A 24,397-nucleotide genomic window follows, 5' to 3' on the forward strand; every position below is an offset into this window, starting at 1 on the left:
TGCTGTTGGAGAGGGTTTAAACTAATTTGGCAGGGCTGTGGGAGTCAGGAGGGACTGTCAGAGAGGAACACCAAGGTCCACAGAATCATCAGTGCAGTCAATAAGTCACCACCCAGTGGGAAGGATTTAGAGGAATACGTTTGCAAGGAATTTACAGAGACCTGCAAATATAATAGTCATTATAAATGGGGTGGGGGGTGGGGAATGTCTTTAATTTCTGAATATAGACTGGGATAGTAGCAGTGTGAAGGACAGAGAGGGGCCAGAGTTGTGAGAGTGTGTTCATGTGAATTTTCTCCAGCCGCAGGTTTCCAGTCCAATGAGAAAGGAGGCTCTGCTCGATCTGGATCTTGGGAATGAGGAGGCCCAAGTGGATCAAGTGTCAGTGAGAGGACACTTAAGGAAGAGTGATCATTGTATCACAAAGTTGAGGGTGACGGTAGAAAAGAACAAAGGCCTTTTCAGGGTCAAACATCTTCACTGAGGAAAATGCCAGTTTCTGTAGGATATGGATGTATCGGATCTGAATAAAATGGGATCAAAGGTTGGCAGGGAAGTCCTGAAAAGAATAGTAGAGGATGTGGACCAGGTATATTCGAGATACATTTGAAGGAGGGCAAACAATTCCTGAACTTACTCAAGGGCAAAAGTGGTAGAATTATGGTAAATAAGAAAAGGGCAAAAGAGTAACTAGAGAGAGAATAGGGCCCCATGAAGATGAACAATGTACCTCTGGGTGGATCCACAGGAAATGGTTTAGGTCTTAAATGAATATTCCAGGTCAGTACTTATCATGGAGAAAGACATGGAAATTTGGGAACTTGGGAAATAAATAGTAATGTCTTGACACAAGTCCACATTACAGAAAAGGATTTCTTAAAGTGCAAGACGGTAGATAAATCTCCAGGACCTGATCAGATGTATCCCAGGACATTGTGGAAAGCGAGGAAAGAGATTGCTGGACCCCTTGCTGAGGTATGTTTCTGATTGACAGCCATGAGTGAGGTTCTGGAGAACCAGAGAGGTTGGCTAATGTTAGCCATTATTTAAGGAAAAGCCAAGGAACTATAAACCAGTGAGCCTGATGTCATTGCTGGGTAAGTTATTGGAGTGAATTCTGAGGGACAGGATTTACATGCATTTGGACAATCAATGCAGTTTTGTGCATGGTAATCGTGTCTCACTAACGTGATTGAGGTTGTTTGAAGAGAAGATTGATGTAGGCAAAATAGTAGACACTGTCTGTATGGACTTCAGCAAAGCATTTGACAAGGTTCCACATGATAGACTGATTAGTAAGGTTAGGCCGCATGGGATCCAGGGGGAGCTAGCCATTTGGGTAAAAAAATGACTTCAAGATCGGAGACAGAGAGTGGTGGTAAGGGGTTGCTTTTCAGACTGGAGATCAGATGTCAGCTGTGTGCCACAAAGATTGGTGCTGGGTCCACGGCTTTTCATCATTTAAATAAATGATTTGGATGTGAATATAGGAATTATGGTGAGTTTGTAAATGACCCCAAAATTGGTGGTACAGTGGATAGTGAAGAAGCTTATCTGAGAGTACAGTGGGACCTTGATCATTTGGGGAAATGGGCAGAGGTGTGGCAAATGGACAAAAGTGCAGACTGCAGATGCTGGAAACCAGAGTTTAGATCAGAGTGGTGCTGGAAAAGCACAGCATGTCAGGCAGCATCCGAGGAGCAGAAAAATCGACGTTTCGGCTAGAGGAATCCTGATGAAGGACTTTTGCCTGAAACGTCAATTTTCCTGCTCCTCGGATGGTGCCTGACCTGCTGTGCTTTTCCAGCACCACTCTGATCTCAACGTGTGACAAATGGAGTTCAATTTAGATAAATGTGAGATGTTGCATTTTGGAAAGTCAAACCAGGGCAGGACTTATACTGTTAATGGTGGGGCCCTGTGGAGTGTTGCTCAACAAAGTGACCTCAGGGTGCAGGGGCAGGGGCAGGGGCAGGGGCAGGGGCATGGGCAGGGGCAGGGGCAGGTGCAGGGGCAGGGGCAGGTGCAGGGGCAGGGGCAGATGCAGGGGCATTATTCCTTGACAGTGGAGTCACAGGGAGACAGGGAGATGAAGAAGGTGTTGGGTACACTTGCCTTTATTGGTCACTGCACTAAGTATCAGAGTTGGGACATCATTTGCAGCTGTACAGGAAATTTGGGAATAATGTGAACAATTCTGATCATCCTGTGATAGGAAGGATGCTGTTAAACTTAAAATTCTGCAGAAAAGATTTACATGGATGTTGCCTGGAACTGGAGGGTTTGAGCTGTCGGAAGAAGCTCAATAGACGGGTTATTTTTCCTGCAGGATCGGAGAAAGAGGGGTGGCCTTATAGATGTTTATAAAATCATGACGGGCATGGACAGGGTGTACATCCCAGGTCTTTGCCTTGGGAAAGGGAATCCAAAACTAGAGGGTATAGGTTTAAGATGAGAGGCAAAAGATCCAAAAGGGACCTGAGGGGTAACTTGTCACACAGAGGGTGGTGCGTGTATGGATTGAGCTGTCAGAGAAAGTGCTGGAGACGGATACAATTATAACATTTAAAAGATGTTTGGATGGGTACATGAATAGGAAGGGTTTAGAGGGATGTGGGCTAAATGCTGGCAAATGGGATGAGGTCAGTTTTGGATATCTAGTTAGCATGGAGACGTTAGACTGAAAGATCTGTTTCCACGCTGTCTGACTCCGTGACCATTAGAGGCTGGAAAAGCTGAGATCTTTTACCCTGAAGTGCCGGAGGCTGAGGAGTGACCTTATAGAGGTTTATAAAATCATGAGGGACATAAATAATGTTAATAATGCAGGAAGGAGGTGAATGTTTTGTGGAGCTGGCAAACATATGCACAAAGATCATTCCAGGGATGAGGAATATCAGTTATGAAGATAGATTGGAGAATTTGGGACTGTCTTCTTTGGAGAAAGTTACAGATCACACAACATCAGGTTATAGTCCAACAGGTTAATGTGGAAGCACTAGCTTTTGGAGCGCCGCTGACAACCATTTGATGAAGGAGGGGCGCTCCGAAAGCTAGTGCTTCCAAATAAACCCCCTGTTGGACTATAACCTGGTGTTGTGTGATTTTTAACTTTGTCCACCCCAGTCCAACACCGGCACCTCCAAGTCTTTGGAGAAGGCAGCGAGGACAATTGTTCCAGAAATTCAAAATCAGGAGGGGCCTGGAACAGAGTAAATAGGTAGAAAATAATTCCACTTGTGAAAGGATTGAGACCGAGAGGCCACAGATTGAAAGTAATTGGAAAAGTAAGAAAAGTGAGATGAGGGAAAACATTTTCAGCCAGTGGGTGGTTAAGGTGTGGAATGCACTGCCTGAGAGTGTGGTGGAGGCAGCTTCAATTGAAACATTCTGAAGGGAATGAGACTGTTATTTGAAAAGGAACAATGTGCAGGATGACAGGGAGAAGGCAGGAGAATGACACTCAGTCAATTGCTCATTCGGAGAGCTAGTCCAGACAGGATGGGTGGAATGGCCTCTTGTGCACTGTAACAGTTCTGTGATTGTGTGATTGAGCAGAGCTAAAGCTGGGGGAGGTGGGAGCTCGGTGTCTCACTGTGCTGCTGCTGCTGCTGCTGCTGCTGCTGAGGTCAGTGAGATCAGAGACTGGGACAGGGAGCCAGAGCTCACATCAAACTCTGCCCCGTGTCCGTCACACTGAGACTGGCAGGAGGCTACTCACTGATTTCACTCCATGCTGCAGGAATGGGACCACAGGCTGCAAATGGACAGAGCTCCTCCACACGGTGAGTAAAACTTGCTGACTTATATCTTGCTTTTTTTAAAGAGGGCATGAAAGTAAAGAAATACAGCTGGACACCCTGTTAGACACAGTGCTCCTCAATCAACCATTTCATTCACTGCAGCTCCCCACTAACACCTTCAACAAATCAGCAACTGTATTTTAGAAAGTGTGTTTCAGTATTGACAGGGTTAATAACAGAGGATTGAAGTTTACTTACTCAGTCTGAGCTTGGTTCCTTTACCGAACGTGTACCACAGTGAGAGCTCCCAGTGCAGAGGCTGTACAAAAACCTCAGCTCTCTGCTTCCCTCTTATCACAGTCAACTTCTCTCTGTCTCTGTCTGTCTCTCACTCACTCTCACCCTCTCCCTGCCCCTCTCTGTCTCTCCCTCATTCATGTGTCTTTCTCTCTCTGTCTCTCTGGGTCGTTTCCAGCTGGGCTCGGGAGGTTGGTGAAATTTATTTTTCAATGTTAAATCTTGCAGTAGCTCTTCACATGTGGCCATGGAGTGTAAGAGGGAAACTAGAGGCCTTCAGTGAGCGTTGAAACACCACAGGGATTGGAGTGTGTCGTGGACAGTGCCAATCCCAGTTTGAGGTAATTTGATCAGCTTCATTTAGATCTAACTGGATATGTCTGTTCAGGTGGTGGGACAGTGTGTCCATTATTATACATTTTATGTAACTGTGGGATGTGTCAGGAGGTAGTGCTTTATGTATTGAGGTTTTTGTACAGCTCTGTGTCACTGTGTCGAGGGGAGCTGCTATACTGCTGACAGTAATAGTCAGCGACATCCTCATTCTGAACGTTGCTGATTGTCAGGGTGAAACTGGTCCCTGATCCACTGCCGGTGAATCGATCGGAGACTCCTGTGAATCGATTTGTTGCATAATAGATCAGGAGAGAGGGTTTCTGACCTTCTCGCTGCTGGTACCAGTTAACATAGTTGCTAACAGATTGACTGGCCGTACAGGTGATGGTTGCGGTCTGGTCCAGTCCCACTGACAGCACTGGGGGAGACTGGGTCATGCTGATGTCCCCACTGATACCTGAGGGGTCAGAGAGAAACACAGTGAAGTCAGAACTGTCACAGAAAGAGCCTGTCAAATGAGAGATTATTGGAGACTCTGAGCATTCCTCTGGTTTCAGCATTTTCCCTTCAATCACAAGTCAGTGGAATTGGAGTGAAATGGAGAGCAGCTAAAGATTCAAGGTGGAAGGAGAGAGATTTGTACCTGCGACACAGAATGCCAGGGGCCAGATCAGCTGGATGTGTGAAATCATGGTGTGTGTTCCTGTCCCTGTGCCTGGTTCCTGATGAACTCTCCCTTCACTGGGCTCTGCTTTATAAAGCTGCAGCCTGTGAGAGTCTGACTGGGTGTTCCTCAGTATGTAAATGGCATCAGGCAGAGAGAGCCACGTCCTCATACTTCCTCTTCTCTCTCTCTCTCTCTCACTCTCTCTGTCTCAGAGTCATTGATGTGAACAGCAGTGAATGAGGCCATTTGGCCCATTGTGTCTGTGCTGGTAAACAAAGATCTGATGACACTAATCAGCAACACAAGGGAATATCTAAACACTGCTCCAATGTCACGAGAGTTTGTGACTCAACCAGCCTTTCAGGCAGTGAGTTCCAGACTCCCACCACCCTCTGGGTGAAAACATTTCTTCTCAACTCTCCTCTCACTCTCCAACTCGCCTGGCCATGGACTCACTCGTGTTCAGAACGATGAGAGGGGATCTAATTGAAACATATAAAATTGTAACAGGGCTGGGCAGGGAGGAGGTTTCCCCTGGTTGGGGAGTCTGGAACCAGGGGACACAGGCTCAGGGGGATACAGGGTTGACCATTTCGGACTGAGATGAGGAAACATTTCTTCACTCAGAGAGTGGTCAACCTGTGGAATTCTCTACCACTGAAGGCTGTGGAGGACAAGGAACTGAGTACATTCAAGAAAAAGAGAGAGATAATTGTTTTGCATTTTAACAGCTTGAAGAGAATGGGGAGAAGGCAGGAATATGGCTTTGAGAGAGAGGATCATCCATAGATCATAGAATGCCTACAGTGTGGAAACAGGCCATTTGGCCCGACAAGTCCACACTGACCCTCGAAGAAATTATGACATTCAAAAATTGATACAGCCATGATCATACTGAATGACAGAGCAGACTCAGAGGGCCGAATGGCCTACTGCTGCTCCAAGTTTCTACGTGTCCATGTCTGTGTTACCTTCAATCTCTGTACCAGGTTATTAAGTCCTTTACTCATGTAAAAAGTGCCATCCTACCCACCCTATCACTGTCCTGAATAATCCTATCCCTCTCTATCAGATCCCTTTTAAGCCTTCACTGCTCAAAGCTCACATTCAGGCAGCATCCTGGGAAATCTCCCTGTACCCTCTCAGGTACAATCACATTCTTCCCAGAGTGTGGTGACCAAGACTTGTCCCTCTCTCTCTTTCTCTGACTCACATCTGCCATTTCTTTCTCTCTACCTCTATCTCTCTCTCTCAATGTTAATCTCTTTCATGTTCTCTCTCTCTCTCTCACACACACACACATATACACACACACACACACACACACACTCTGTCTCATAGCCACATTCTCCAACTCACTGATGCTTTCTGACTCCATCTTATTATCTGTTTCTCCATCTCTCACTGTCTCTGTTACTCGCTCCCTCTCTCACTTCATTTAAAAGCATCCAATTGTTATCTGTCACTCTCTATTCCTCCCTCTTTCTCTCTCCTTCCCTCTCTACCTCCCAATTTACAGTCTCTCTCCCTCTCTCTCTGTCATTATAAATCTACCCATACTCATCTCTCTCTCTCACACTCAACCCTACCCTCCCTCTCAACTCTCTTCATGCTTAGTCTCACACCCATCCTGTCTCTCACTCTCTCTCTCTCTCTCCTTGTCTCTTTGTCTCTCTCCATCCCTCTCAGTCACACTGTCTCACATCTTGTTTCTCTCTCTATCCCTCAACCTCACCATTTCTACCTCCCTCTAACTCTCTCTTGGTCACCTCACATATCTTACACCGTATCAGATGCTCGTCCCTCTGTCTCTCTCTCTTACTTTCTTTCTTTCTTTCTTTCTCTCTCTCTCTCTCTCACACACACACACACACACACACACACACACACACACACACACACACACACACCCACACATCGCTCCCTCTGTCTCACGGCTCTCACTTTCTGACAGTGTCCTGGGTGGTGACAGTTGAATGCAGGATAAATCTCCCTCTGCTCTCCCCCACTAATGGATGTTAACCCTTGACCCCTGTCTTCTCCTGGAGTAAGACCCTATTTCCACGTTGACCAGGGTTTGGCCTCTCTCAGGAAGATGGACAGATTCTGGTCAAATGAAGGGCAGTTCTGTGCTGTCCTGTGCTGTTGGCCTATTCTCACTAGGGACTGATTTGGACACAAACCTCATTCCGTGAAGGCCTACCAGAGAGAGGAGATCCTCAGATCATTAGCGTGAGTTCGAGGGTAGACAGGACAGGCTCTGACCACTGACCCATCCTGTCCATTCACAACATGTTCCAATCCCTTCCGCTGTCCTTCCCCTTCCACGGTCAGTCTTTTCTGAAATTAGATTAGATTACGTTAGATTACTTACAGTGTGGAAACAGGCCCTTCGGCCCAACAAGTCCACACCAACCCGCCGAAGTGCAACCCACATACCCCTACATTTACCCCTTACCTAACACAATGGGCAATTTAGCATGGCCAATTCACCTGACCCGCACATCTTTTGGAGTGTGGGAGGAAACCAGGGCACCCGGAGGAAACCCACGCAGACACGGGGAGAACGTGCAAACTCCACACAGTCAGTCGCCTGAGTCGGGAATTGAACCCGGGTCTCCAGCGCTGTGAGGCAGCAGTGCTAACCACTGTGCCACCGTGGCGCCCACAATGGAGTGATCCCTTCCCTGTCTCACACCAAGGAGGAGATGAACAGATATCTAATGGGTAATGGGTTAAAGGATGATGGAAAGTGGGCAGGAAAGTGGAGTTGCGTCTGAGATGGGATCAGCCATGATTGTATTAAATGGTGGAGCGGGCTCGAGGGGCTGAATTGCCTGCTCCTGCTCCTAGTTCTTATGTTCCCCCACCCCTCCCCCATTCCTCTTACTGCAACTTTGTGAACATTCTTGGAATGTTTGGACATTGAAGGTGTTATGTGAATTCAAGATTTGTGTGGATATAATGTGGGGACAGAATTGCGCACGGGCTGTGATAGCTCCTGCGGTTGAATATCCTGCTGGCAGGTTTCCGCCTTCCATATACAGAATGGGGAAGTGGGGGCGGTCGGAATGTACTGCCGGGGTACACGGCACTGTCCTCTAGCAATGTGGTTGACTCTCTAGTGCCCTCTGAACTGGCAGAGCAAGGCTCTCAGTTGTATCAATTACGACAATGTTTCAACAAAGAAATGAGACCGGACGGACCACAGGCATCGATCTAGACACCGAAAAGACAATGACAGAAACAGTCCTGTCTACCCTGCTCCATCCTCCTTACTGACATCTGGGAGCTAGGGCCAAATTCAGGACAGCTGTCTCACAGATGACTCAAGCAACAGCCTGACACAGTCATACTCACAGAACCATACCTTACAGACAATGTCCCAGACACCACCATCACTGTCCCTGCATGTGTCCTGTCCCACCAGAAAGGCAGACCCAGCAGAGCTGGTGACACAGTGGTCTACAGCCAGGAGGGAGTTACCCTGGGAAGTCTCAAAGTTGGCTCTGGACCCCGTGAAGACTCATGAAACTAAGTTAAACATGGGTGAGGAAACCTCCTGATGACTACAAGATATCTTGCTCCCTCAGCTGATGTTCAGTCTCTCCTGGATGTTGAACAACATTTGGAGGAAGCACTGAGGGTGATGACAGCAGAGAGTGTACTCTGGTGGGGGGTTTCAATGTCCACCACTGAGAGTGGCTCGGCAGCAGCATTACTGATCGAGCTGGTTGGTTCCTCATGGATGTAGCTGAGGGACTGGCTCTGCAGCTGGAACCAAAAAGATGGAAAAAGATGCTTGAACCCATCCTCACCCCAGTCTTGTGGCTGTAGATGCATCTATCCTTGACAGTATTGGTAAGAGTGACCATCACACAGTCCTTGTGGATACAAAGTCTGACCTACACATTGAGAATCTCCTCCATTGTGTTGTGTGGTACTATCACCGTACTAAATAGGACAGACTCCGAACAGATATTGCAACTCAAGGCAAACTCGTAAATGGGGATGATTGCCAAAGATTGCACAATGCTCAGCACTATTGTCAACTCCTCAGATACTGAAGCAGTCCACGTGCAAATGCAACAATATCTGGACAACATCCAGATTTTGTCTGAGAAGTGACATTTCCCATTGGTGCCATGCAAATGCCAGCCAATCACCATCACCAATAAGAGACAATCTTAGCATTGATTGTCAAGGGGCAATGTTATTACCATCACTGAATCCACACTATCAACATTCTTGAGGTACTATTGACCAGAAACAAAACTGGATTCACCAAAGAAACACAGTGGTTACAAGAGCAAGTTAGAGGCTAGGAATACTGCAACGAGTAACTCAACTCCTGACCCCCCAAAGCCTGTCAACCAAGTCAGGAGTGTGAGCAAATACTCCCCACTTGCCTGGACAGGTTCAGCTCCAACAACATTCATAGATTGATAGTGTCACAGAGTCATACAGCACAGAAACAAACCCTTAAGCCAAACTTCTACATGCTGACCAGGTTTTCTGAAGTGAACTCATCTTATTTGCCTGCATTTCACACATATCCCTTGAAACCTTTCCTATCTATGTCGATTGTATCCTATGTCTTTCTTATCCACTCAAAAAGCTTGATACCATCCAGAGCAAAGCAAACTCCTTGATTGGCATCGCATTCTCAAAACACCCAAACTCACCGTCACTGACGCTCCATAGCTGCAGTGTGTATTATCGAAAAGATGCACTGCAGAAATTCATCACTGATCTTCAGATAGCACCTTCCAAACCCATGGACAAAAATAAAAATTGCAGGAAAAGCTCAGCAGGTCTGGCAGCATCTTGGAGAGAAATCAGAATTGACATTTCTGGTTGAGCATGAAATATTAACTCTGATTTCTCTTCACAGATGCTGCCAGACCTGCTGAGCTTTTCCAGCACTTTCTATTTTTGTCTCGGATTTACAGCATCTGCAGTTCTTTTGGTTTCCCTCCAAACCCACGTTCACTTCCATTTAGAACAAGAGCAGCAGATACATGGGAACTCTGTGAGCTGCAAGTTCCCCTCAAAAAAGCTTAGCATCCGGACTTGGAAATATGTCGCTGATCCCTCAGCCTTGCTGGGTTAAAATGCTGGCATTGTGGGTCAACTTACAGCTTATGGACGATAACAATTCAAGATGGCAGCTTCCCACCACCTACTCCAGGGCAACTAGGGACAGGGTAAAAAATGTTGACCCAGCCGGTGAAGCCCACTTCCCACAAGTGAATATGCAAAACCAAATGAAGTGTTCCTCAGGAGGGGAGAGGGAATGTTCAGGGTCCTGATCTCCATTTCCCAGCCCAGGCAGTTTGTCTCCCACTGAATGAATGAGATGCCAATTTGAAGCCAGGTTCAGGGCAGTCTCACTCTGTGGACATGAGGTCTATAAGAGGGAATTGGAATTTGAGCTATAAAGGAAAGATTTGCTGGGTTACGGGGAGAGAGAGGGGAGCAGTGGGACTAACTGGGTCATTCAAAGGCTTGATGGGCTGAATGGCCTCCTCCTGTGCTGTCAGATTCCAGGGAGTGCAGATGGTTCACAGTTTTCTCCCGTCTCAGTAACAAACATCCAGCTGCTCCGAGCTCCTTCTTTCACTTCCTCTCTTGGTGAAGTTTCAACCTTGCGATCTGACAGTCTTTGCAGTTATTTGTGACACTGGGGCTTTCTGCTGTGGTCAGAATCTCTAATAATAAGTGTCCAATCAGTGACAATCACAGCAGCTAAGAGCAGTCAGGACACTGGGAAACACATTGGGAAGATCAAAGCCGTCCTCTTCAGCTCCTGGTACAAACTCCATCCCTCTCCCTGAGCACTGTCTGCTGCTCAACCAGACTCTTTACAAGTTTGGCCTCATCTTTGGGGCTGATTTGAGGCCCAAATCCTCCACATCGCAATTATCAGCCACTGATAATCTCAACCATGTTTTTGTGACCATTCCAATGTTATTCAGGCCCATATCACAGCCACTGACTTCCGTAAACATCACCTCAATCCAAACTCTGCTGTCTGTGTTCAAACTCACACCAAGTCCACCCCACACCCCTGCCCATGCCTCGCCACCCCACCATAACCACCACAATCTTCACTGACTGACATAAACTCTTGGTCCAGCAGTACCTCGATTTTCAAATTTTCATCCTTGTTCTCAATCTGCTCCCTGTTCTTCACCCTCCCTATCTCTGTGACCTCCTCCAAGTTGCCTCACTCAGTGTGATCAATAATCTTGGATATATGGCTCTCTGTTTCTTGATCCAAGTCATTGACAAATATCATGAAAAGCTGAGTTCCCAGCACAGATCCCTGGCAACACCACTACTCACATCTGGCTCATTAGAACACACGCACATTATCCTTCCTCTCTGTCTCCTAGACAGACCCATTCCTGACCCAAGGTAAATGCATTTCTCAAATTCCATCCAATTCCATGATTTGGAGATGCCAGTGTTGGACTGTCGTGTAAATATTAAAAATCACAGAACACCAGGTTCTAATGCAACAGCTTTGTTTGGAAGCATCAGCGTTTGGAGCGCTGCTCCTTCATCAGATGCTTGTGGAGTGTAAGATCTGAATCAATGTTTCTTATGTGGAACATTCTTAAATGTCTTTTGGAATTCCCTATAGACAATAGCCATCGACATTTCCTTATATCCCACACTAGTGAGCTCCGAACAAAGTGTAACCCGGTTAGTTAAAGATGTCTGAACCTTGTCAATCCATGCTGATTGTATATATACAGAATTTGTCTGTTATTCTGTCTCTAAAAATAGACTCAATCACTTCCTGACAACAGACATTCAATGGAGATGTTCATTATAATTGAGGCTCGTAAACAGCTAGCACTGACACGAAGGGCTGAACAGCCACCTCCTGTGCTGGCACCTTCTCTGTCTCCTTGTGGGAAATATTTTACAGATTAAAAACTAACGACCAGCAGCAAATTTTAAAATATAAATTAAAAACTCCTCAAATAATTTCCACATACAGGGCCGGGCGATGTGTAGTAATTGTACGATGGGGAAGCTGGTGGAGCCCATTGTAGCTCAGAGTGACCACATCTACAGCAAGTGTTGGTTGCTCAAGGCACTCCAGCTCCGAGTTGATGAGCTGGAATCTGAGCTTCAAACACTGTGACACATCAGGGAGGGGGAGAGTTACCTGGACACTGTGTTTGGGGAGACAGTCACACCTTGTAGGTTAAATACTTCAAATTATGGCCAGTGGTCAGGGACAGGAGGGTGTGACCAAAAGTGAACAGGCCGATGCAGCCTGGATTTAGCCTTACAGGTGCCTCAGCTCCTTGTCCAACAGGAATGAGGTACTTGCTCCCTGTGTCAATGAGGAAAAGGATTGTCCGGAGAATGGGCAAATGTAGTTTGAGGATTTTGGTGATAGTGACCATAACTCTGTAAGTTTCAAAGTCATTATATAAAAAGATAAAGATAGAGCAGAAATTATAATGTCTAAACTGGGGAAAATGTAGGGATGTGTAGGTTAGGTGCATTAGCCATGGGAGATGCAGATTTACAGGGATAAGGTAGGGAGACAAGTCTGGGTGGGATGCTCTTCAGAATGTTGGTGTGGACTCATTGGTCTGAATGGCCTGTTTCACACTGTATGGATTCTATGATTCGATGACTCCTACGGGCAGTCATTGCTGGCTTGGCCAGAGATGTCCATTTCCTATGAATGAACGAAGGAAACCACTGCACCATGGTCCAGGAGGCCACTCAGACTGGGGGAGCACAAAGAAAAGAGGGGTCTTGATAATGAGGGAAACTGATAGCATCCTTTGTGAGCAGGATTGAGAGCCCCACATGGTGTGTTGCCTGCCTGGTTTCAAGGTAAGGGCATCTCGAGCCGGCTTTTAAGTATAACAGACTTGGGGGGTGGAGGGGTGGGGGTTGAGGATCCAGTTGTTGTTGTCTGTGTCGGGACCAACAACATCAACAAAAATCGGCAAAAGGTCCTATTTGGACAATATCAGGAAAGCTATCAGAAGGATATTGATTAAACAGATGGAGAGAAATAAGAAAGAGGTGAGTACAGCATCAGTGCTGAGGAACAGATTCCAGTGAATGGACCAAATACGAGTTCTATATACGAATGCACGGAGCATAAGGAATAAATACAATAATCTGCAGGCACAAATTCAAATTTAAGATTGTGGTATCGGATCAATTACTGAGCCATAGTTGCAGAATCATTCAGATTGGGAACGATATCTATCGGGTTAGAAGGTTCACAGGGTGGATATGGGGAAATGGCAGAAGAGGTGGAGCAGCTTCATTGATGAGGGAAAAAATGGCTTCAATGGTGAGGGAGGTCATAATGAGGAGAAAACATTCAGTGGGACTGAGGAGCAGGAAAGGATCTAAAACTGTGGTAGATGTTGGATACAGACCCCCCTGACAGCAGCTCTGAGGTGCTGGATTGTATATATACAGAAATTAGACAAGTGTGTAGCAAAGCCAGTGTATTATTAATGGGGAAGTTTAACTTTAACTTAGATTGGGAGACAGACAAGCCCTCTGTCAGAAAGGTAGTGAATTGCTGCTGTGTGTCCAGAATAGTTTCCAACAGCAATAGGTCCTGGATACAACAAGGGGACAAGCAATATTGGAATTAGTAATGAATAATGAGCCAGATTTAGTTCGTAACTACTTGTGCATGTATATTTATCAAATAGTGATCATAACATGATCTAGTTCAGTGTCGCATTTGAAAGTAAAAAGCATGAATCAGCTGCTAGAATTTGAGATTAAGGTAAGGCCGACTTTAATGAAATGTGACAGAAACTGTCCACAGTAAACTGGGAAAATCAGCTCATGGGTAAAACAACTGAAGAACAGTGGGGAATATTTAAAGGAACATTCAACACAAAACAAAGCCAGTTTATACCTGAGAGGGAAAAGCGAACAAACAACAATGGTCAATTAAAGAGATAAGGGAAAGGATAAAATGTTTAAAAAAAGCTAACAGAAAAGCAAAAAATAAGGACAGATTCCGCTGAATGGGAAGAATACAAAAGGACCACATATCAGCTTCTAAGAGCTACCAAAAGGGATTCTGAAAGGAAACATGTAACAAAATCAATAAGAAGAAATGTTACAGTTCCATAAAAGGGAAGCTGGGAGGTCAGGAGCAATGTTGGCCAATAAAGACTGAAAGTGAGGGATATTGTCAGTGACAATGGGGAAATGGCAGCCATGTTAAATAAATACTTTACCTCAAGATTTGCAGTAGAAAAGGAAGAGGACTTACCTGAAGTCCCAAAGGAATTAACAGAGGATCTTTGTCAGGGACTGATTAAATTCCCTGCAGTGTGCAAACATGCCTTTTGGCCCAACCAGTCCACACTGACCCTCCGAAGAGTAACTCATCCAGACCCATTTTCCCTCTGACTAATGCAATTAACACTATGGGCAATTTAGTATGGCCAATTCACCTGACCTGCACTTCTTTGGATAGTAGGAGGAAACCCATGCAGACAATGTGCAAACTCCACACAGGCAATTGCCCGAGGCTGGAATTGAACCTGGGACTCTGGTGCTGTGAGGCAGCAGTGCTAACCACTGTGTCACCTGAATAAAGTTAATGTCAATACAACATGTGTAATAAGGAAAATAATGGAACTAAAGAGTGACAAATCCTCAGGACCTGAGGGTGATAAAGTAGTAATAGACCACATTGCAGACACCCTGACTATAATCTTTCAGAGTTACCTGGATTCAGGAGTCGTACCTCTGAATTGGAAAATTGCGAATTTCATTTCACATTTAACAAGGATGTCAGAGAAAAGCCAGGGAATTCCAGGTCACTAAGCCAACGTTTGTGGTGTGGAAATTGTTGTGTCTATAATCAAGGATGGGGGTAACTGAAGACCTTGAAAATGGTCAGTTAATCAGGGAGAATCAGCATAGATTCATGACAAGTTGGTCATGGTGAAAAACCTCATTGAACATTTTTGAAGAGGAAACAAAATTACTGGAGACAGTAATATCAATGGATGTTGTTTATAGGCACTTCCAGAAGGCATTTGATAAAATCCCATGTAAGAAACTGTCAACTCAGATAGAAATCCACAGAATTGAGGCTAAAATACTGACATACCGAAATTGGTTGAGTGACAGGTGACAGAAAATAGGGATAATGGCTAAGTGCTGAAATTGGCAGGATGTGACCAGTGGTGTCCAATAGGAATGTGTTCGCACACCTCAATTATTTACATTATTTATTAATGCAGTGGACAATGGCATAGAAAGTCAGATACTCTTATTTGCTAATGACACAAAGTTAGGCAGCTTTGTAGGTAGTGTTTGTAGAGTCAGAGAGTCAGCATTCATCCAGTCCAATTTTTAACAGAGCATAATTTATCTTTGACATAGAACTCCTTGACTCCATCTCTCTCACTCACTCTCTCTCCCCACCCCTCTCTAACTCAGCTGCATAGATCTCACTCTGAATTCCATCCCTCTTTCTCTGTCCAAGCTCATTCCCCCTCTCTTTTAGTGCTCCATCTCTCTCTCTCTCTCTCTATCTATCTATCTATCTCTCTCTCTCTCCCTGTCCTCCATCTCTTGCTCTCTAAGCCTCATCCCTACCTCCATTTCAGCTGCTGGGAGTTCGATCTGAGTCAATTCCAGTGAATCCCATGAAAAATGATGATGGGATATTTGGAGTGTGAGTTTGATGATGTAAATGTGAACCATTGCAGCTAAGACATTACAGATGGTTTGTACAGGCAGCAAAGCCCAAACCAGAGCATTGTGTCAATCAACACAGAACTAATGAAAGCTTCAATAAAAATAATTATTAATGTGATTCTCAGAGATGTATCGTTATTCTAGTTACAAATGGCTATTTCTCAGTGAAGGTCCATCCTGATGAATATTAGATACAGCTGGGCTTTGAAGAAATATTGGGCAGATGGAGTGTAATTAGATTAGATTAGATTAGACTTACAGTGTGGAAACAGGCCCTTCGGCCCAACAAGTCCACACTGACCCGCCGAAGCGAAACCCACCCATACCCCTACATTTACCCCTTACCTAACACTACGGGCAATTTAGCATGGCCAATTCACCTGACCTGCACATCTTTGGACTGTGGGAGGAAACCGGAGCACCCGGAGGAAACCCACGCAGACACGGGGAGAACGTGCAAACTCCACACAGTCAGTCACCTGAGTCGGGAATTGAACCCGGGTCTCAGGTGCTGTGAGGCAGCAGTGCTAACCACTGTGCCACCGTGGTGTGTGACCTTGTTCACTTTCACAATAATCATTCAAATATGACTGGAGAGTTGTTAAGTCCACATAGCAAAACTTGCCATTGGGTATAATCCATTAGGCGTGATAAATACAGAAACTCGCTTAGTTCTAGTTATCAGTGAGTTCTTGTCAACATCCTTTTAACAAATCAATTTTATACAAGAACGATATACTACAAACCCTCTATATGCAACCTTCTCAGCTGGGAATAGGGAATGAATCTGGTTTTGTGACGAGACTCACATTCCTCGAGTCTACACAGAATCAAATTGAACAGTTTGGTTCAGGAGCCAATACTACAGGAGAACTCCAATTACTCTGATATGGTTCAATCAGCTGATTCTCCAACATGGAAGCCCTCTGTTCCATTGCCGGTTTCGGTTGGTTTTGTTTTATTTTGTCTGAATTACCACATTCAAGTTATAATTGATTCATGTGATAGATCTAAGTGTATCAATACAAGTCCACAAGATAAAGGAGCAGAATTGGGCCATTTGGCCCATCATGTCTGGTCATTTACAGTTGATAATGTTTCTCAGCCCCAATCTCTTCCCTTTTCCCTGTAAATCTTGATCCCTTGATCAATCAAGAGCCAATCTATCTCTTTCTTAAATACACTCAATGAATTGGCCTCCAAGGCCCTCTGCAGTTCCACAGATTAATGACACTCTGGCTGAAGAAATTCCTTCTCAACTCAGTTCGAAAGATCATCTCTTCACTCTGAGGCTGTGCCCTCAGGTCTCCAACTCTCCTATTATTAGAAACATCTCCTCCATGTCCACTCTATCCAGGCCACCCTGTATTCTGTAAGTTTCAATGACATTCCCTCTCATCTTTCTAAACTCCATCAAGTCCATCAAAGTCCTCAACGACTCCTCATACAAACATCTTTATATTGTCTGAGCAGCCTCACTAAATCTACCTGTTGATCTTTCTCCAGATTCAAAAATGCAGTGTCTGAAGTCTCAAATATCTCTGAATTTGTTCATCTCATAACAGGTAGTTTACTTTGGGAAGTGCCCAGGTCTTTTTTGATCTCAAGTTTTTTCTGATCCCCTCCTCTATTATACTCACTACTTGACAAACCTGTACATGACGGGATGGTTCCTCAAAAACTGGGAGAGGAATTAAGGATGCTGGTTTTGTATTGAGGTTTACCTATAACTTGACAAGTAAGACACGTTTCATAAAACTGCACCACATCTTTATTCAATTGTGGCTCAGTAAAATACCTGTTTCTGGATGCCTGTGTTTTCCAAATCCCCATGTGACCTGCCATGGGAGTCGCATGTGCCCCTTGTACTATCTCCCTATGATAGCTGGGTGGGACCACTAGGCAATGTCTAACTGACCATTCTTCTGGGGCTCTATGAGGGGGTCTCCACTTCCTCATCAGCGCTCCATTCTGAACACAATAACACTCTGAAACTCCTTCAGCCTCGACCTCAGTATGAGCTGACTGGGCTTTTATTTCATTCAGGATCTACTTTTTGGATCTGCTGCAATTAGTGACATCATACCAACCACTCCACCTGGATTATCTTCACCCTTTCGGAAAGTTTCAGCGATCCTTTCACTTGCTGTGGTGTCACATCAACCCTTATTGATGGATTTTGTTTAACCATTGCCCTGGTTACCTCACACGAAGGAGAGAGACCAGGAACCTGTTCCTGTCATTGTTCTGTTTCTTGGCCCTCCTTTGGACATTCTGTAATTATCGGGGAAGCTACTGCCTTTAGTCCTGACAAACCATTCCCCAGAAGGAAATCGACTCCCTCAACAGGGAATGTTTTCCCATTCCGACAATTGCTTCTCCTGATAACAAATCACATTCCAGTTGTACTGTATACAATGGAAGTGGAATAGATTCTCCATCAATCCCATTGATTAATAACTTAGCTCCCATCGAACTCTCTGGAGGGAAAATCAATTCTTTCTCCAGTAAAAGTGACTGTGTTGCTCCTGTATCTCTCAGTTTGGTTCTGGGTTTAGCTGAAGAAAAAGGAGTCACCATTCCTTTTGATAAAAGTCCTGTCCACCTCTCACCTACCTGACAACCTCCTTTACTAATGACAGAATTCACCTCCGGCCTTTTTGTTATAGTTACAGCTACAACCTGCTCTGTGGGATTATCTGTCTGTGTTCCCTTCTCTGACTCATTTTTACTAACTCCCATAAATCGCCTGGGTTTACCGCAACTTCCAACATTCCAAACACACTTGGCTCACCTTATTCCAAGAGAAACATTTCAGCTTCTGATCATCACTTCCACCCTCAGCAATTTCCTTTTTAATCTGAGGAGGAGTTCTCGGGCTGTTCCCTCCTGTCCATTCTCTCCCCTGGCTAACTACCTTCCTTTGACTCTCCCAATTTTTATTTTTCTCCCATTTCTGGGCCTGATGGGAAAAAGGTTTCTGGATCGGTCTCCCATCAGGTGACTTCTCCACCTCCTGATGCTGCTTGGCTTGTTGTGCTCTTCCCGCCTCCTGTTTGTCTACTTTGGATTCCAGCATCTGCAGGGTTTTGGCTTTAACAAAGTCTATGATCATTAGCCATTCTAGCTGCTTGTCTTACTGTCGTTCCCCTTTCGTCATCTACATGAATTCTGATTCTAGAAGGGAAGGAAGTTTTAAATTCTTCTCAAAGGATAACTTCTCTGAGAGCATTGTAAGTATTCTCAGCTGTTAATGTTCTTATCCACCTGTCAACATTATTTTGTTGAACTCTCTTAAACTCAGTAGAGGTTTGTCCAGGCTGTTTGTGTAAGTTCTGAAACATCTGTCTGTATGTTTCTGGGGCCAACTCATATGTGCTTAGAATAGCCGTTTTCACCTCCTCGTGATCCCGAGAACATTCCTCTGACAGCGATGTAGAAACCTCTTGTGCTTCCCAAGTTCATTTTTGCATGGACAAGGTCCAACCTGTTTTTTCCCATCTCGCTTGCGTTTCTATCTTCACTAACGACATGAAAAATGCTTCCACATCCATCTCTTCATTGACATAGAGTCATACAGCAAATAAATAGGCCCTTCTGTTTGTCGACATGTCGATGCCAATCAGTAATCACCAAGCTCCATTTACCTGCATTTGGTACATAGCCTTCCATGCCCTGGCATTTTATGTGCTCATCTGGATGTTTCTTAAATGTTGTGAGAGGACCTGCCTTTACCACCTTCTCAAATAGCACATTCCATATTTCTACCACCCTCTGGGGAAAAAAAGTCCTCAAAACCCATCTAAACCACTTTTTCACAGGGTAAGCTTATTCCCTCTGGTCATAGACATGTCTGACATAGGGAAAAGATTCTCACAATTGAGTTTGTCTATGCCTTTCATATTTTTGTATACCTCAACCAGATTCCCCCCAGAGAAAACAAACCCAGTCTATCCAATCTCTCCTCAGAACTAACATTTTCCATCCCAGGGAACATTCTGGTTAATCTCCTCTGCATCCTCTCCAGTTCAGTCATGTTCTTCCAACAGTGTCACGACCAGAAATGTGCACAGTATTCCAGACATGACCTAACCAGTGCTCTGTCAGGTAACAACAAGAATTTCTACTTCCTATATTCTACACCCTGGCTAATGTTGGCAATCATCCCATATGCCTTCTTCACCACCCTGTCTAGCTGCGCTGATACCTTCTGGGATTGATGGACTTGTACACCAAGGTCCCTTCGTTCCTCAGTACTCCCAAGGAACATAAGAACATAAGAACTAGGAGCAGGAGTAGGCCATCTGGCCCTTCAACCCTGCTCTGCCATTCAATAAGGTCATGGCTGATCTTTTCATGGACTCAGCTCCACATAAGACCATAAGACAAAGGAGTGGAAGTAAGGCCATTTGGTCCATCGAGTCCACTCCGCCATTCAATCATGGGTGATGGGCATTTAACGACAGTTACCCACACTCCCCCTGTAGCCCTTAATTCTGTCCAAGATTAAGAATTTATCAATCTCTGCCTTGAAGACATTTAATATTTCAGCCACCACTGCGCTCTGTGGCAATGAATTCCAAAGGCCCATCACTCTCTAGCTGAAGAAATGTCTCCTCAGTTCTGTTTTAAACTGACCCATTCTAACTCTAAGGCTGTGCCCACGGGTCCTAGTACCCCCACCTAATGGAAATAATTTCCCAGCATCCACCTTTCAAAGCCATGCATTATCTTGTAAGTTTCTATTAGCTCTCCCCTTCTAAAGTCGAATGAATACAATCCCAGGATCCTCAGCCATTCATCATATAGCTTACCATTCCAGGGATCATTCATGTGAATCTCCACTGGACACAGTCCAGTGTCAATATGTCATTCCTGAGGTGTGGAGCCCAAAACTGGACTAAATGGGGCCTAACCAGAGCTTATTAAAGTCTCAGTAGCACATCTCATTTTACATTCCAACCCTCTTGAGATAAACTAGGAGAAAGTGAGGACTGCAGATGCTGGAGATCAGAGCTGAAAAATGTGTTGCTGGAAAAGGTTGAGATTCTGAAGGGAGATTGCAGAGTTAGGCAGGAATTTTAAAAGGAGGTCCTCAAAAGTAGGAATATCTGAATTATTCCTGGTGCTATGAGCTAGTGAGAGCAGGAATAGGAGGATAAAGCAGATTAATGCATGGCTGAGGAGCTGGTGTATGGGAGAAGGATTCACATTTCTGGATCTTTGGAAGCTGTTTTGAGGTAGAAGTGACCTGTACAAGAAGGACAGATTGCACCTAAATTGGAAGGGAACTAATATACTGGCAGGGAGATTTGCTGGAGCTGCTCAGGAGAATTTACACTAGTAAGGTGGGCGGGTGGGACCCAGGGAGATAGTGAGGAAAGATTTCAACCTGAGATTAGTACAGTTGAGAACAAAGGCAAGTCAAACAGTCAGGGCAGGCGGGGACAAAGCAGAGAACAAGGTAAGACTGATAAATTAAACTGCATTTATTTCAGTGCAAGAGGCCTAACAGGGAAGGAAGATGAACATAGGGCGTGGTTAGGAACATGGGACTGGGATATCATAGCAATTACAGAAACATGGCTCAGGGATGGGCAGGACTGGCCGTTTAATGTTCTAGGATACAAATGCTACAGGAAGGACAGAAAGGGAGGCACAAGAGGAGGGAGAGTGGCATTTTTGATAAGGGATAGCATTACAGCTGTACTTAGGGAGGATATTCCCAGAAATACACCCAGGGAAGTTATTTGAATGGAACTGAGAAAGAAGAAGGGGATGATCACCTTGTTGGGATTATATTATAGCCCCCCTCCAGTAGTAAGCGGGAAATTGAGAAACAAATTTGTTAGGCGATTTTAGTTATCAGTAAGATTAATGGGGTGGTTATGGTAGGGGATTTTAAATTTCCAAGCATAGAATGGGACTGCCATAGTGTTAAGGGTTTAGATGGAAAGGAATTTGTTAAGTGTGTACAAGACAATTTTCTGATTCAGTATGTGGATGTACCTACTAGAGAAGGTGCAAGGCTCGACCTACTCTTGGAAATAAGGCAGGGCAGGTGACTGAGGTGTCAGTGGAGGAGCACTTTTGGTCAGCGACCATAATTCTATTCACTTTAAAATAGTGATGGTAAAGGATAGACCAGATCCAGAAGTTGAAGTTCTAAATTGGAGGAAGGCTAATTTTGCCAGTATTAGGCAAGAACTCTGAAAAGCTGATTGGGGGCAGTTGTTCACAGGTAAAGGGACAGCTGGAAAATGGGAAGCCTTCAGAAATTAGATAACTTGAGCCCAGAGATAGTATATTCTAGTTACGGTGAAAGGAAAGGCTGGTAGGTGTAGGGAATATTGGATGATGAGAGAAGTTGAGGGTTTGGTTGAGAAAAAGGATGAAGCATATGCCAGATATAAACAGGATAGATTGAGTGAATCCTTAGATGGATACAAAGGCAGTAGGAGTATACTTAAGATGGAAATCAGGAGGTCAACGACATGAGATAGCTTTGGCAAACAGGGTTAAGGAGAATCCAGAGGGGTTTTATGAATACATTAAGGACAAGAGGGTAACTAAGGAGAGAATAGGTGCCCTCAAAGATCAGCAAGGCGACCTTTGTGTGGAACCGCAGGAGATGGGGCAGATACCAAATGAGTATTTTGCTTCACTTTAACTGTGGAGAAGGATATTGAAGATATAGAATGTAGGGAAATAGATGGTGATATCTTGAAAAATGTTCATATTACGGATGAGGAGGTGCCAGATGTCTTTGAAATGCATAAAAGTGGATAAATCCCTAGGACCTAATTAGGTGAACACTAGAACTCTGTGGGAAGCAAGGGAAGTGATTGCTGGGCCTCTTACTGTGGTATTTGTATCCTCAATAGTCACAGATGATGTGCCAGAAGACTGGAGGTTCACTAATTGGTGCCACTATTTAAGAAAGGTGGTAAGGACAAGCCAGGGAACTGTAGACCAGTCAGCCAGACGTCGATTGTGAGGAAGTTATTGGAAGGAATCCTGACGGACAGATTGTCCATATATTTGGAAAGGCAAAGACAGATTAGGGATAGTCAGCATGGTTTTGTGCATGGGAAATCATGTCTCACAAACTTGATTGAGTTTTTTGAAGAAGTAACAGAAAGAATTGATGAGGGCAGAGCGTTAGACTGGATCTGTATGGACTTCAGTAAAACATTCGACAAGGTTCCCCATGGAAGATTGGTTAGCAAGGTTAGATCTCATGGAATACAGTTAGAACTAGCCATTTGGATACAGAACTGGCTCAAAGGTAGAAGACAGAGGGTGGTGGTGGAGGGTTGTTTTTCAGACTGGAGGTCTGTGACCAGTGGAGTGTCATAAGGATTGGTGCTGGGGCAACTACTTTTTGTCATTTACATAAATGATTTGGATGTGAACATAGGAGGTAGAGTTAGTAAGTTTGCAAATGACACCAAAATTGGAGGTGTAGTGGACAGCGAAGAAGGTTACCTCAGATTACACCAGGATCTTGAACCGATCGGCCAATGGGCTGAGGAATGGCAGGTGGAGTTTAATTCAGATAAATGCAAGGTGCTGCAGTTAGCAAAGCAAATCTTAGCAGGACTTATACACTTATTGGTCAGGTTCTCGGGAGTGTTGCTGAACAAAGACACCTTGGAGTGCATGTTCATAGTTCCTTGAATGTAGAGTCATAGGTAGGTAGGATAATGAAGAAGACATTTGGTATGCTTTCCTTTATTGGTTAGAGAATTGAGTATGGGTGTTGGGAGGTCTCCTAAACCACTTTTGGAGTATTGTGTTCAATTCTGGTCTCCTTCCTATCGGAAAGATGTTGTGAAACTGGAAAAGGTTCAGAAAAGATTTACAAGGATGTTACCAGGATGGGAGGATTGAAGCTATACAGAGAGGTTAAATAGGCTAGGGATGTTTTCCCTTGAGTGAGGGGTGACCTTACAGAGGTTTACAAAATCTTGAGGGACGTGGATAGGGCAAAGAGACCAAGTCTTTTCCCTGGGGTGGTGGAGTCCAGTAAGAGAGGGCATGGGTTTAGGGTAAGAGAGGAAAGATATAAAAGAGAATTGAGGAGCAACCTTTTCACGCACAGGGTGGTGTGAGTGTAGAATGGGGCTGCCAGAGGAAGTGGTAGATGCTGGTAAAATTGCAACATTTAAAAGGCATCTGGATGGGTATATGAATAGGAAGGGTTTGGAGGGATCTGGGCCAGGTGTTGGCAGGTGGGACTAGATTGGGTTGGGATGTCTGGTCGGCATGGACAAGTTGGACCGAAGGGTCTGTTTCCATGCTGTGCATCTCTATGACTCTATGACTCTAGGAGGAGGCTGTTCAGCTCCTTGTGTCAGTACTAGCTGTTTACTAACCTCACTCACAATGAACATCTCCATTGAATTCTGGATTAGTGGTGCTGGAAGAGCACAGCCATTCAGCCAGCATCCGATGAGCAGCGAAATCGACGTTTCGGGCATAAGCCCTTCATCAGGAATAAAGGCAGTGAGCCTGAAGCGTGGAGAGATAAGCTAGAGGAGGGTGGGGGTGGGAGAAAGTAGCATAGAGTACAAGCAAATGTGGCTGTGGTAGCGAGTTTGTTTCATGACATGTTTGAAGA

The 24,397-nt window shown here is 44.8% G+C and overlaps 1 gene segment (V, D, J or C); it reads right to left on the minus strand.

Moving 5' to 3' along the window:
* Positions 1–4,495: 4,495 nt before the first annotated feature.
* Positions 4,496–5,086, minus strand: LOC132805899 (immunoglobulin kappa variable 1D-33-like). The segment is given in 2 exon segments: positions 4,496–4,833; positions 5,020–5,086. Coding segments are annotated over 2 exon segments (387 nt in total).
* Positions 5,087–24,397: the final 19,311 nt, after the last annotated feature.

Source organism: Hemiscyllium ocellatum, assembly GCF_020745735.1.
Source record: "Hemiscyllium ocellatum isolate sHemOce1 chromosome 9 unlocalized genomic scaffold, sHemOce1.pat.X.cur. SUPER_9_unloc_4, whole genome shotgun sequence".
NCBI lineage: Eukaryota > Metazoa > Chordata > Chondrichthyes > Orectolobiformes > Hemiscylliidae > Hemiscyllium > Hemiscyllium ocellatum.